The 15,806-nt window shown below is 39.0% G+C and overlaps 1 protein-coding gene across 1 annotated transcript in view; it reads left to right on the forward strand.

Annotated features, from left to right (window-relative positions):
* The window catches only part of PPARGC1A (PPARG coactivator 1 alpha), a 97,027-nt gene extending 81,823 nt beyond the window's left edge, over positions 1 to 15,204 (forward strand). The window contains exons 11-13 of the mRNA XM_047854769.1: positions 8,073 to 8,194; positions 8,528 to 8,679; positions 14,805 to 15,204. Coding sequence (XP_047710725.1) covers positions 8,073 to 8,194; positions 8,528 to 8,679; positions 14,805 to 14,908 — 378 coding nt within the window. The 3' untranslated portion in view covers positions 14,909 to 15,204. The remainder of the gene's footprint in view (positions 1 to 8,072; positions 8,195 to 8,527; positions 8,680 to 14,804) is intronic.
* The last annotated feature ends 602 nt before the right edge of the window (positions 15,205 to 15,806 follow it).

The raw sequence follows: 15,806 nt of genomic DNA on the forward strand, positions 1-15,806 counted from the left end.
TTTAAGAAAACCTACAACCATCAACAAAATCTTGAAAAAACTACCTAAAAGAACTGACGAATGGGGTCAAAATCAAGCACTGGCCAACAGTTATCAACCAGAGGGAAAAGGTTAACTGAGAGGCTTGTTAATAGCAGGCACTCGAGGAAAAAGAAGGGAGAAGTAATTGAATACTTAGGCTAAAGGTCTAGAGTGTTTGCTGTCATTTAACGTTGAAGCTACCTAAGACTGAATCAAAAGTCTTGTGCAAATTACAACACCTTTGCTCATTTTTCTCAACTTTCAAATGAGCTGTGATATTAAGAGCTGCCAGAGTGTCATTCGCTAACACTTAAAGAAGACTAATGAAAATTAAAAATTCAATTTTTCTAATTTTGCTGTATTTAATTAATAGCCTGTTCAATAATTATAATAACTCACATTTATATAATGCCATAGAGTTTACAAAGCCTTTTGGTATGGCACATTACAGTGAATCTTTACAAAAGAGAATCATGTTGAGCAAGCGTGTAGGAAAAGAGTTATTTCAGTGTTTGCAAATCCATATTTTGTAAAATCCTTCATGTTTCTTCCCAAAAGTATCACAGCGAAGAGAACGATTAACTGTTTCATCGTGCGTTTGTGCAAAATACACCACTATGACCAAAGCTGTGCAGATAAATGTGGCTAAATGGCATGTGTTTCTTTTTTTCCTTCCGAAGATAATTTAGTGCCAGATACTTAATGAGAGTGCATAAAGGAGAGAGGGGTCTTTTCATTAGTTTGGCTCTTTCCAAAATATCAATTGGTGTGGCTGGTCTACATTCCACAGTTACGCCTGTGCCAAAAGCAACCTTGAGGTCACTAGCCCCAGACTGAAAGCAGATACCCTCTGCCTTCTCTTTGTGTCCCCAATGTTGACCAGTTCTTTAGTTAATTCTTTGAGTAAGACAGTCTTTATCAGTTATCTCTGAAAGATGGCTTATATAGTAAAAATATCAAGTTGGCTTACACTGAGTCATTATAAATTAACTAGACATCTGGCTTTGAGATTTTTTTTTGTTTTTGTTTTGGAAAAGGAGATTGGAAAAAAAAACTAGGACATAGGGATTATTTACTCTGTAATCAGCGAACTATAGATAATGAGAGCTGAATATAAAGATTTGGGACTAACTCGTAAATTCACCCCCTCTTGGACAATGACATGCTGTTTCTGCTTCACATAAGCGAGAACTCGTGATCCTTTATGTGATAAACATTTGCTAGTTGCTTAGGATATAGAATCAGGTAAGACCTGGTCCACACATCCAGAGAGCTTCAAGTCTCCCGGCAGATAAAGATATGCAAACGAGCAATAAGGTATGTTCAGTGCTATGGCAGAAGGTAACCTAAGGTACTGGTGGCAAATGGGTGGACACCTAGACCTGAGAATGAGGGAGGGCATTCCTGGAGAGGGTGAGATTGATCTGAAATCGAAAGAGAAGGAAGGCAAAGGTTTTCTACACCTGTGCTTTCCAATATGGCAGCCACTCGCCACACTGAATTAAGATGCACTATAAATGTGATTGGCTGTTGAAGATTTAGTTCAAAAGAAGAGGGTAAAATGCCTGATTAATACTTTTCATATCAATGGCAAATTGAAATGATAATGTTTTGGACATATTGAGCTAAACAAAATACATTATTAAAACTAAATTTTCTGTTTCTTTTTGCTTTTTAACATGTGCCTCCTAGAAAATTTAAGCTTGCATAAGCTGCATTATGTTTTTAGTGGGCACTGCTGTTCTAGGCAGAAGCTATAGGTCACAGTAAGTCCCTAGACAAGAGCAAGGTATGCTGAGAAACTGCTAGTCATTTAACCAGAACACTGGGGAACAGAATCGGTACTGGAGGGCTCGATGGAAGCGAGATCCTTAAAGTGTCCTGTAAGACATGACAAAGATTGTGAAGGCTATCTTGAAGGCATAGTGGAATTTCTTAATGAGTTTACCATAGGAAGATTTTCTGATTGCTTTCCTTCATCAAGATGATTTACTTTCTTGTGCCACAGTGCATTTGCAAAATGTATTTTAATGGACTTGGGCACAGAGATACATGTGATGAGCTTTGACTCATTTGACTGGATCAGCTTGAGAGTTCATTCGTGAAACAGCTAAAGGAACTAGGGCAGTCCTCTTAACTTGGTTGGGTAGGTGATTTCCATTCATATTTTTGAGAAACCCTTGACGTAATGAATAAGTAGTAAATTTTGTTTAGAATATCTAGGGCGCAATGTTGGGTTATCTATTAATTCAGATCAATCATATAATTAGAGGACTAGCAAAGCAGAGGCCCAGAAAGGAAATGAAAAAAATGTTAAATCATCGAATGACTGATATTTTACAAAATTAAAGCGGTCTTTGCCGCCTTTGGCTTGCTGTCTATATTGCTTTTATTTTGAGTTCCGTAAGGAGACGGTTTAGGAGGTCTGTATAAACTTTTGTCATTGCTTATGCATCTAAAAGTCTTTATCCAGACCAACCTGGATGCAGCAAATCAGAGAGTTAAGAGAAGTCTAATAGTCAGTAGTTACTAACACAGAATCTTATATTGGGGTTGACCATTGCCACCTTTCTGATTGTTCCTTTCCTCCACTTTCCACCTAAATTCTTTCTCAAGAACCACGTCACCCTGTCTTTCTCAGCCTTGCAGTAATTTAGGTTAATCGGAACTTTGCAAGCCAGAGTTTGGCACTTAATGTCTAAACTGTCACTGCCCTAATTTCTCGTAGAGTTCTAAGTCCCACTCATTTGCAGTCAGTAAAATTTTCTGCCAGAAAACATGATAATGGGATGTTCATTTAAAGGGTAAATGTACACATTATGATACGGCTCAGTGCTTGAAACCCAAACCAGATGTGCCTGGGCAATGACTAAGCCATTTCATTTCTCCCTTCCATTCGTCAGTATGCAGCCCAGGAGTCAGGAACAGTGCTTCATCATGGATAATTATCAGCTTCTTCCAAATGGGAAAAAAAAAAATTGTGTGTGTGTGTAATTTCTCATAGTTAGAATTTTTGGAGAAAATAGTTTTCTATCCAAGCCTTTTTCAAGAGATACTTCATGTAGGTTAGAATACATGTTCTATTGTGAGTTGAACCTCACTATTTAGAAATTATCAGTTTTACTGAAAGCTGTCCTCCATCCTCTCAGTTTCCATGCTGTCTGCCTTATCCGTGTGTTTACTTGCATACTGGCGCTTACGTAGACTATCCTGGATTTATTCACCCTGATCCAAATTTAGGCTTAGAAGAATATTCCTGGGTAGTACTTAACTGCAAGTAACTTTGGAAAACTGAGTACTGTAGTTTTGTTTCTTCCCTAAGAGTATTATTATAATCAATATGAAGGGAAAGAGAGGGAAAAAACACAATTTGACTTTTGTCAAGGTTTGGCATTTCTTTCTGTCCATATGTGCCTTTTCACAGCCATCCACCCCCTCACCTTGTCTTTTAGATGGAGGACCTCACTGTACCATTCAGCCTAGAGGGCATAGATTTTATCCATACACCTCACATACAGTATTTGTAATATCTTTGAAATTTCTGAGGAAGTCAGGTTGGTAGCTAATCTGGAAATGAACATGAGTCTTTTGTGGCTGAAGTTGACATGCAGCTTCCTTAACATAGGAAAAAGAATTTTTATATTATCCTGACTTGGAAATGTAGGCTAAGAGTTCTGAGAATCAAAATCTAAATTCTGTCAGGCTGTTCCTTGTTGTTACCTGGTGTTGCAAAGCATTTTAGGGAGATAACCCATAAAGAAGCATCAAGCACAGTGCTTGGCATATATTAGAATTCAATAAATGTTAACCTCCCTGCTAAATTCCCTTTCTCTTAGTCAAACCCCTTTTACCAAAACTAGCTTATTATTTGACTGCAGCCATTGTATGTTTCCCCAGCTACCCGAGAGGCTCTATTCTCTTTTTGATAAAGATTTTGATCATGCAAAGTCAGTTAATTTCAGTCAGTTTTTTCCCCTGTATTCCCCCCCCCCCTGCATTTTGATATAATGATGATTTACTATCCCTGTTAATGCAATATAAATCTTCAATTTTGTTATCCACACCATCAGCAAACTAGCTTTTGTGAAAATTGAAGCTAAAAGATATTTGATAAATGTTCCATCCTCCTCAATAGTGAAAACTGGTCCGAAAATCATTTTTCAAGGAGCTTTTTCCAAAGGTTTAGAGTTCCTCCAAGCCTTTAAGAAGTTGAAAATGTTATTAAGCATTTTGATTTCTTTTCCTTTCATCTCCTGTTTAGAAATTAATGTCTTGAAAAATTGGCTGCAAATGTTAAGGTTTTTTAAAGATATGGAATCTATTCATCTGCCTAATAAAACTGCAACATGTTAAAAATAATCGGTTCTTTGCTAGACATTTTGGCCAATCTTGGAAAGATTTTTGTCTTTGCTTTTAGACCTTCAGATGCCTTTTAGTTTCATTTTTAGCACTAGGAAAACCAAGCACTCTAATCATTTTCTAAAATGAGAATTTCAGCATGTATTCAATCTCTGATCTTTGTAAGGAAGCAAGACGTGGTTCCATTCCTGTGTTTCATAAAAGGAGATGATAGACAAATAGGTAATTTAAGTGATTGTGCACCAGCCCTTTGGGTTTCTGTTTTTTCCCATCTAGATTGTGTCTTCTTTTTACTGCAGAATGTATCAGTATCCAAAAAGGTCCTCTGGTTTATCTTCTTTGTGGGATCGTTGTTGCATACAGTTTTGTATAAAGAAGCAATTCAGAGACTGTCCCAATATGTTTGCATATGGACGTGCATATGGTCGATTTTAGCTTTAACTTCAAATTTCCTTGAATACGTAGGCTGTGTGTATTCCCATAATGGTAGTTGAGCAATTTCTTTGTGATGGTTCAATTTCTTTCTCTCTCTTCTGCCTTTCCCCCTCCTTTTTCTTTATACAGTAGTAACCTTCCTAAAAAAGGCCTATTAAAAAAAAAAAAGTAACACCCATGCAAGCAGGCGCCAGAAAGTTTAGATAACAGTCCCATCACATTTGGCTGTTTGGCTAGAGCTGGCTGTAAATAGAATGGAATGTGGTGTTATGAGTCCCTTACTCCAGTGTACAACACTGCCCCAGGATGAGTCTCACCATCCATTTATATTTATTGATTTCCAGGATGTGCTGGGTGGTCTGGAACAACACAATTACAGCCTTCAGTTGAGACATACAATCTACATGGAAGTGAATCAGGCACTCCATTCTGTTTGTGGGACTTCACCCGGTCAATCATTTAGGCCTGATAGCTGTTGTCAAGGGAATTGTGTTTTACTGAGTGTTTCAGTGGAGGCCCACCTCGGATTTTCAGAAGTGATTTTTAGGAGTGAGAGCTCTGCAAACATGTAGTTACTCCACACTTCTTCCACTTAAACCTGTAAAAACAAATCATGGAAACCTTTGTCAATTCACTCAGCTTAACTACCTTGGCAAGGTCTTTCCTATGACTAGGCATCAAACCTGGCTTTCATTCTCCATTTTCTTAGAGAGTCTCAGGGAGTAAGGATTACCCTTCAGCCTCTTTGATGCAATGAAGGGTGTAAGGGTAAGTGTTGAAATTGATTAACTGACTGGTGATTGATTGATTTTTCAACAAATATTCATTTAGACTCTGTGAGGTTTCAAGTACCCTTAACATACAGTTGTCAATCGGACAGATGCAGATTGTAGGGGGAAACAGACATGAAACAACGAGTTAATTATTAATTATTTAATTGCAATTGGTCATCAAACTCTGAAAGAGAAATAGTGTACTATAAGAACAAATGATAGGAAACCTGACCTCATCTCAAGTCTCAGAAAGGAAATGATTGTTGAGTTCGGTGTAATTTTAGACAGTATGTGTATATCGGAGAAGAGGAGGAGGAGACAGTGTGGGGAGGCTATTATAAGGAGCAAGGGAACAGCTTGTGCAAAGGCCTTGGGGAAGGAAAGGAGCACAGTATATACTAGGGACAGAGTAGCTCAAGGTGGCTGGAAAATAAAGGGATGAGTGGGAAGTAGGAGGGAAAACCCACGAGGGAGACGAGTCTAGACCACGCAAGGCCTCGTGGGTCCTGTTAATGATTTAGGTCTTTCCTTAAAAGTTATGTGAGGCCATTGAAATGTTTTAGACAGTAATTGACATGATCAGATTCCTGTTCCCTTAGCAAAGATTATTCCGATTGAAGTGAAAGAATAGATTGGAGGAGAATAAATATAGACCCAGGATCCAAGTTAAGAGACTGTTATGCTAGTCCACAAAGAGATGCTGGCACCTCGGTTTAGAGGAGATTGAGTAAGAGAGACAGACCAGACAGGTATTTAGGAGGTAAAATCAACAGAGCCAATGAATGATTGGATGTATAGAGGGGACTAAAAGGGAAGAATCGAGGAAGGCGCTCAGGTTTTTGTCCTGAATCTTGGCTAGATGACATTAACTGCACTGACATTAAGACCATTGGAGAGAGACCTACTGGGGGGAGGGTGGAACTGGAGCACTGGGTTTGGGTAATGGTCTAGTTTGAAGTGCTCAGGGGACATCCAGCTCGAGATGTCGGATAGACAGTTGGCTATTTGCATCTGAGTCTCCGAGGAACTTCTCTTATCAAAACAGAAATATGAGTGTTGCCTGTGGTAAAAGAAGATGATGAACGGATGATCGGATCACCTAGGAGACTCTAGTCTGTAAATTGCTCAGTTACGTTTCACAAGCGCTTACTGAGTTTTCACTCTTTGCCAGGCCCTTTGCTAAATACTGGGCATATGAAAAGGAAAGACATGCAGGGAATAACATAGAGTATCTCTTTGCCATAAGCGCAGATTACTTTGTACCTCATCCGAGACAGGACACCCTCAGTACATCTGGAGGAAACTCTTCGGCAAGCTGAATCCATGCCTTAGTCCTGTGTGTTTCCTAATCTTGGCTCCCATCTAACTTAAAGCTTGCAACCTATAAGTTCACTTCATTCTTGTTTGTTCTCAGTAGGCATATAGACGAGTTCGTAAGCACATTCTTTCCATTGACGCCCTATGTTCTCGAAAAACCTTGCCTTGGTTTTGAGGGACATCATCACCTTTGGCCTTGTCTTCTTGGAACGACAAATACAGGATTGCTTCTTACACTGAGAAGTGTTTTTTAGTGTTTCCTGAAAAAGGAGTCCATCCCTGGGCTGTAAGATATTATTCCCATATTTTGTAGGCTATAAATTGCTGATGACTTTCAGATTATGATGATATTGACTCCACTTCTGAAAATTAGGCCACACCCTTCTAGTCTGTTCCTAAAATAAGATTCATTGCTAAAGTGAAATTTATAGCTTCTTTTATAGCTCTTATTCTGCAGAGACCCATGGCTTAAAATAGCCTACATTTTAAGACTGTATTTTCATATTATTGTCTTTGGACCACCTGCATCAGAATCACTGGGGTGTGCTTATTAAAAATGAAGATTGTTGAATCGTACTTTCTAATTTTTTTAATATAGCCAGGATAAACCCCAATAATTTGCATTTTTAATAAGCATCCCAGGTAATTTTTATTTATACTGGAGTTTAAGAATCGTTGTTTCGAGGGATGTCTAAATTTGTACATCTCATTATTCGAATCCTGAGTTAAATGAGAAATTAAACAGTTTTGCAAGCCAGGTCAGTTTCTTACCAATTTGGAAGATGAATAATCACGTCACAGGTGTTAAAATATTTAACCGGTATCTTCCAGCTGTCCAGAGATAAAAAGATTGCATTGCCCGTATTTCTTTTGTAATACATAGACGCTCACTTGAGAGAAGAACAGAGCTGGAGAGCAAAAGCAGAAGAGTGAGATCCAGGGTAGGGTGCGCGGGAGAAAGAGCAGTACTGGAGAAATGGACACGAAAACTGGGGTCACGTGTTGTCTCTCATTCAGTTTTAGTGTATGTTTTGCTTTCTCTGGCATGCTCCGTGGGTTCTTGGTGCGCATGAGCATACATGTATGAATGTTTCTAGAGATGTAACTTCCTTCCTATCTCCAGAACTGGCAAAAGTCTCTCCTTACTCCCCCCCACCCCTTCCCCAGGAAGAACGCCGTGTGATTTACGTTGGTAAAATCAGACCTGACACAACACGGACGGAACTGAGGGACCGTTTTGAAGTTTTTGGTGAAATTGAGGAGTGCACAGTAAATCTGCGGGATGATGGGTAAGAATCTTCAAGATTATTTCTTGTTTAGAGGCTGACATATGTAAAAAATTATGGCCGTAAGATTACTAGGATGGGAATGCTTTGACAGATGACATGTTGAGTTCAGAACCTTATTTATTTTCTTTTATCCCTATTTATTAATCTTTCTAGTTGAGATTTCCTGTCCCAGAAATAAGTATTTAGCTGCTTGACAGGACAATCACACTGATAAATGGATGCAGCGGTTGAGACGTTGGCACCAGCGAAGTCTCCCGAAGTAAGGAAGGGTTACAGGCATATATGTTAATCCTTCCTCACCAGCTTTGATCCTCTCTTCTTTGTCTGTTCCAGAGACAGCTATGGTTTCATTACCTACCGTTATACCTGTGATGCTTTTGCTGCTCTTGAAAATGGATACACTTTGCGCAGGTCGAATGAAACTGACTTCGAGCTGTACTTTTGTGGACGCAAGCAATTTTTCAAGTCTAACTATGCAGACCTAGGTATGGATTTTATTGTACATGGAATGAGGAATCCATAATGTAAGGCTCAAAAATGGAAGCAGATGTAAACCATAGGCATATTGGGTTGGGCCATCATTTTATTTTGCTAGGGGGGATATTTGAATACATATTTTATCTTATTTCTAATTTTTTATCATCTGGGCCATTCTCAGAAGCAAGGGGCTTAGGTTTTGGAAACAAAGGGCAGAAGTGAGTTCTTTGGAGTATCTTCTCAAATGCTGAAAGTCTGGGCTATTTGCGTATGTGTATGTTAGCAAGCGCTTATGTTGTGTGTGTGTGTGTGTGTGTGTGTGTGTGTGTGTGTGTCTTTATTGTGTAGGTTTGCAGTGCGACTCCTTTTGTATAAACCTTAGCATTATCATCATTGGCTCATGGAACAGAATATGCAAAAGTCTGGTTCTTTTTTCCTTATTGTCCTACAAACTCTTAAAAATGTTAAGACATATTCTACAAATTACACCTTGAGAAGAGAAAATATAATTTCATATGCTAAATCACACTATACTTTCTTTAAAACAAAAGGAGAGGGGAAAAAAACAACAACCCTGTTCTGTTTTTAGTGTTTCCAGATGCTAGGCACTGTGCCCGGGGCTCTGCAAGCATTTTCTTATTTAATTACTACAGAACAATCTTAGAAGGTGGCTATTGTTACTGTCATCTCCCTTTGACAGATAAGGAAACTGAAGCATTTCTAAGTATTCATTTTTCCTGTTACAAAAGTTATACAGACTCAAGGGGTAACATTTGGGAAATATAAAAAAGTACTAAGAAAAATAGTCCTATCACCTATCAGCACATCACCTAAAGGTCTGCTGTGTGATTTGCAGTCCAGTGTTTTGTCTCAGAATGTCTAATTTCTTACAGTTGAGGTCACATCATATAGATTTATAAAGCTTTAAATTCTACTTTTCTCAGTTAATACTATAGAAGTTCATTTTCCACTGTGATTCATGGGATTCAAAATAATTTATCAACTTATTTGAATGGTTGCACTGTATTGTGTTAGGTGAGTACCATTATATTTAATCATTCCATTACAGCTAAACATTCATTTAATTGTCAATTTTTTGGCATTATAAATAATGCCAAAATGGACATCTTAATTTTCTTCTCCATTTTAATTTGGTGCCTTTGCATGTCGGTCCCTATTTAATGTGTGTATTGTAAGCCTTTAAATTCTTAGATGAAGGAATGAAGGAAGGAAAATGGCAAATGTCTTGTGCATATGACATAATTATTTAAATCAATTTGTAACAATAATCATAAAATTAACATAGAAACCTCTTCCGAAGCATTACCCTGTATCTGTCTGCACTTGCTTTGGCTTGGTATAAAGAAAGAAATGAATACCAAATACGGGGATTTTTTTTCTCCCTTCCACCGAAGTGATGTCTTCCTAAAGTAATTGATATAGGTGGTGTGCATTGTTCGGGGGGGAAAATGCTATAATTCACTTCACAGGCTAAATAGATAGTATGAAGCAGGGGAGAGGCAGCTGACTGTCAGAGAGATAGAGGCCTAGGGATGAAAATATAAAAGGTGGCAAGTCATTTGTTCAAATGTTGGCTGATAAAAACAGTCAAGACGGATTGAAGTCTTAAGTTGATCTGACTTATTTTCTTCAGTGATGAAGGCCAGGGTGTTTCCAGTCTTTCAAAACATCTAGAGTTTAAAATAAGCTACCTAGAGGGGCCTTTAAATCACGATTCATCACTGGTAGAGGGAGGATTGGATGGTATTTCCAAATTGAACCGGAGCCTCCCTGAAATATTTCTAAGAAGAATGTTTCCCCTCTTGTTATCTCTCTGTCTAGCCAGCAGCAATAGAAACTTTGCCGTCGCTAAGCTGGCTCTGTATTCTGTGAAAAGTAGGTTTGATGTGTATTGTAGCAGCATGGCTTTTTCCAATTCCCTCAAGCCCTACAATTTCACGAAGGGTAGTCGATTGGAGCGTAGTTGCTCTGTAGTGGAAAGACCCCTGGCTTTGGAATCTTACAGACCTGGTTTTGAAACCTGACTTAAATTCTGACCTTGAACAAACAATTACACTTCCTCTGCTTCCAGTCCTTCATTTGTAAACCACTCCATAATGTTGTTGCAGAGATTAAATAAATGTTTGTGAAGCTGTTAGCACAGTGTCTGTGTGAAGCTGTTAGCACGATGTCTGGCAGAAAGTAGGTGCTCAATAAATAGAAGCTATGATTGTGATTATAAATGATGGTCATGAGAAGTTAGAAATACCAGTTATTTTATTTTTTTAATGTTTATTTTTGAAAGAGAGAGAGAGAGAGAGAGACAGACAGAGACAGAGACAGAGACAGAGTGTGAGTGGGGGAGGGGCATAGAGGGAGACACAGAATCTGAACCAGGCTCCAGGCTGCAAGCTGTCAGCGCAGAGCCTGACTCGGGGCTCAAACCCACTGACCGCGAGATCATGACCTGAGCTGAAGTGGGTCGTTTAGCCGAATGAGCCACCCAGGCGCCTCTGTAATTTCAAGTTATTTTAAAATGAAAGCGTCAGCGTCAGGGATCAGCTTCGGAACTGAATGACATTCATATGTGTCTTGTTTTTGTCCCCTGAAGATGTTCGGTGCAATGCTTCAGGGAACGTCCGGTGAATTTGGTGAACATGAGACCAGACTGGACACTTGGAGGGATCAGGAGCTCATATGTGTGTCCAGAGTTAGTGAAAATGATGTGATATAGATTAATTTTACCAGGAGTAAAGTGACCTATCATTTTAGGTAGATTTAACCAGTTTTTTTTTCTGTTTTTATTTGCTCCCCAAGCCAAGTTAGCTCACACATCCTATCCCTCTGCTATGGAGGCCACCTAGTGATTACCACAATGCTATTAGTGCACAGTGTAATGATTCCAAGTTAATATCATGAGCCACTTTTATAAGTGAGACTCAAGAGTTTAAAGGGACAATCAAAGTTACCGAGGTCAAGCCAGGATTTAGGCCTGGTTTCCATGAATCTGTAATCTGTGAGTCTGTCTGTTTACTGTCTTGTAAACAGATGGATCTTTCTGAAAGACCTCGATGAAAACTCTTGAAGAGGAAAGATAGAAATTAAATTAGGACTGTAAGACCAGAAGAGAAGGATGGGTCAGTATTAAGAATATAATAATTTGGGGTGCCCGGGTGGCTCAGTTGGTTGAGCACCTGACTACGGCTCAGGTCCCTAGCTCCCTGTTCGTGAGTTCGAGCTCTGCATCGGGCTCTGTGTTGACAGCTCGGAGCCTGCTTCAGATTCTGTGTCTCCCTCCCTTTCTGCCCCTGCCCTGCTCGCACTCTGTCTCTGTCTCTCTCAAGAATAAACATTAAAAAAAAGGTATAAAAAGGAATATAATAATTTGCTCATCAGGAATTAGTTATCGCATAAAACTTATACTAAGAAAAATAAAATAAATAACGTATCCATCACAAATTATTAACTCAAAAAATGTATTACATTATCAGCATCTTGAATATATCCATAACTTTATATATACCCTTGGCATTAATTGGTAAATCATCCCAAGATCTCAACACAAATATTTTCAACCACTTTTTTTTTTTTTTAGTATGCTGGCATTCAAGATTAATACATTCATTCAAAAAATATTCATTTTAGTACCTCCTTTGTGCCAAAAGTTTTCTAGGCGGTAGGAATACCGTTGTAACATGATGTGTTTCTATTTATACGGTATCATTATTTGTAACAACTTATTCATTTTTAATAACTAGAGTGGCTTTGGGGTTATTCCCGTAAAACTTTTATTATGTCTTAGTTGTGTTGCGACATCCTTCTTTAGTGGCAAGAAAGAGGTGTTGTCGATGTTATTTTCTCAGGAATTGTACCTAACCACGTTCTGTATTCATGCGACGACAAAGAGTTTGCGGATGCCCGTAGTGTGACATAGTATGCCCGTATAAGTGATTCCATCTATGTGAATACCAGCCAGCATGTTTCATAGTGAAGAAACTCTTGAGAGCCACGGTTTCGAAGCATCTTTTGCTAACGAAAATATGGAAACCCTGAAACTCTGGGTTTGATGTAGAGTGACCCAAAGTTAAGATATCTTAAGTCTTCTCAGAATTTCCTTCAGGAAAGATATGTATGTGTGCTCTTGATGTTTCAGTGATGACCTTAATGCCACCGAGTCCGGCCATCAGGGAGCTCGTCTAACTTTATTTGTAATGCAAGTGGAATTCTGATTTCAAGTTAATGTCAAGCCACGAGCAGGACTTCATGTGTGTGTGTGTGTGTGTGTGTGTGTGTGTGTTTCTACAAGAAAGACTTTGATTGGAACAACCGCTGGTCGTGAGGCTTTAGTGATACGAGCCAACTGCTCATCAGGCTATGAAGAGAAGGGTGGGAGCCAGTGTGATTTAAGAATTGACTCCTGGAGATTTTAGTGGGGAGCGATTGGCTGTTTTTTCCCCTTTCTTTTATGTCCGAGGCTGACTGCAATTGCTGTTCTTACCTGGAAAAACTGGATTGACAAAACGTCAGTAAATACAAGGGATGGTAAGAATGAAAGGAAAAACAAAAGTGAAGGAATCTCCTTGCCTTTAAGTCTGAGATGGTTAAAGGAGCTCGAAGCGAGGAGGGGAAATCAGCCTGGTACTGGAGAGCTTGAGGGATTGCAACCTTTTCAGCAGAACAGCTTGTGAGGTCAATGAGTATGCCTCCACATTATCTACTCTTACACTCTCTGTCACTTCGGACATTTCTATTTTGTAACTTATTCTGGATAAAACATACAAGGGTTCATATTTTAGTAGGATTGTTAATGTTTCCCAGAGAGGTCTTGTTTTCCCTGCAAATAAGTGCTTTCAAATGAATGAGTTCATTTGCAAGAGGCTTCCTATTCTGTCTCCAAGATACCTTTTCCTCGTTTGCAAGACCGGCAAGAAATATCTGACTTTTTTATAAATGTCAGTGGAGGAAAATCAGAAATATTTAGAATCAGAATTTCATTTCACACCCATTGCTGCTGGAACATGACAGTTTTGTTAAGGGCTATGTGAAGTATGTGGAACTCTTCACAAAAGCGGACTTGGACTAGTGTAGGAATTCAAAGAAGGCCGTGGTTTTATTCTTACCTGTGAATTTTTCCTCTCGTATTCTTGGGTAAAGAGGTTGACTTTACCTTCTCTGGACCTGAAGTGTTTCCCTGAACCTTCTCATGTGGGCATAATTTGTGCCACTATTGCTGGGGTTTCCCCAAGGTACTGGAATAGATCAATGGATCATATGTCCCTCCTGCCTCAAAGGGGAGCAGTCAGGTGGCGAATGGGTGAAATTCTAATGATTCTCCCTCCTGCCCACTCTCCTGGCTTTTATGCTCTGTGAAATCCATCCTGTTGGATAGGGAAATTAATTCCAGCTTCTACTCTTACCTGTCCACCTAAGTTGTCGAGGAACCTTGGGTAAGTCATTTAACATGCCAGAAAGGGGGCAGGACATGGTTTTTCTTAAAGTATATTGATTGAATGTGTTGCTATTGAATAGAAATACTAAGTTTGTTCTGGTTATCTCCTAGGATTGTTTAAGACTAAAATGAGTCAATAAATGAGTGTTTTGAATGCTTCCCACCCCTTACCCTCTGCAAATATATGTGTATTTTAAATACTTATTTTTATGTATTATATATAATTATATATATATAAATTCATAAGTATACTGATATATTATTCATAAATTATTATGTGAATTATATATATGTATCAATAGCATGCCAATAAAGTATAAGTATACTGATATATTATTCATAAATTATTATGTAAATTATATATATGTATCAATAGTATGCCAATAAAATATTGGGTGTATATACCCTCTGCAAATATGTACTTATATAAATTTACATCAATATTGATGTTGATGTCAATTATATTTATATCAATTAATATCAATATTGATATTTATGGCAATATATCTATATAGATATAGATATAGATATAGATATAGATATAGATATAGATATACCGACAAAAGTTGGGTATATTTTTTTTAACTGGACAAGTTGTGTTTGAATCAGGTAATCTTGAATTGGATGATTGAGTTAATGACACTTGGCAAAGGGTGTCTCTAACCTAGCTTGGGTTTCTTGCAGATTCAAACTCAGATGACTTTGACCCTGCTTCCACCAAGAGCAAGTATGACTCTCTGGATTTTGATAGTTTACTGAAAGAAGCTCAGAGAAGCTTGCGCAGGTAACATGTTCCCTGGCTGAAGATGACAGAGGGACGGTGAATACCTCACGGGACAGCGCGTCCTTCCCTAACTGACTATTGCAAGTCATACTTAGGAATTTCTCCTACTTTACACTCTCTGTATAAAAACAAAACAAAACAACAACAATACAACAAGAACAACAACAACAATGGTTTACATGAACACAGCTGCTGAAGAGGCAAGAGACAGGAAGGATATCCAGTAAGCACGTTTATTCATGGGTGTCAACTTTGCTTTCCCTGGAGTCTCTTGGTGACGGAGTGTGTGTGTGTGTGTGTGTGTGTGTGTGTGTGTGTGTGTTTGCGCGCGCGGGTGTGTGCGTGGGTGCGGGTGTATGGGCGTGGGTGTGCGCGCATGCGCACGGCTGGTGTGGGGGAAGTCTGTGTGTACAGGTGGGGACTGGGGGCACGTGACCAGAGTGTGCCCGGGCGAATCGCTTCAAATGGCAGCAGTTCCATGAAGACGCACGTAAAACCTAGAACTTCAAAATGTTCATACTCTATTCAAAAAGAAAAAAAAAATGCATAAATTCAAAAGGAAAGCAAACTAACCAACCGACCACAAACCACCCTAAAATGACAGCCACCGATGTCTGGGCATCAACCTCCGTACTCTGTTTTTTAAGAAAGTGCAAAATCAACTTGAAGCAAGCTTTCTCTCGTAATGTAATGGTTATCTGACAATCCCGAAGAAACCACAGTTTCGGTAGAACTAATATCCTTTCTCTCTCTCTCTTTCTCTCTCTCTCTCCCCGTCCCCTCCCCGTCTCTCCTCTCTCCCTCCTCCTTTCTCCCTCTCTTTCTTTTTCTTCTCTTTTTCCTTTTGCCATGGAGTCTGGGTGGGAGAGGATACTGCGGGCGCCAGAATGCTAAACTTTCCT

The sequence above is a fragment of the Prionailurus viverrinus genome, chromosome B1, assembly GCF_022837055.1.
Source record: "Prionailurus viverrinus isolate Anna chromosome B1, UM_Priviv_1.0, whole genome shotgun sequence".
Lineage (NCBI taxonomy): Eukaryota > Metazoa > Chordata > Mammalia > Carnivora > Felidae > Prionailurus > Prionailurus viverrinus.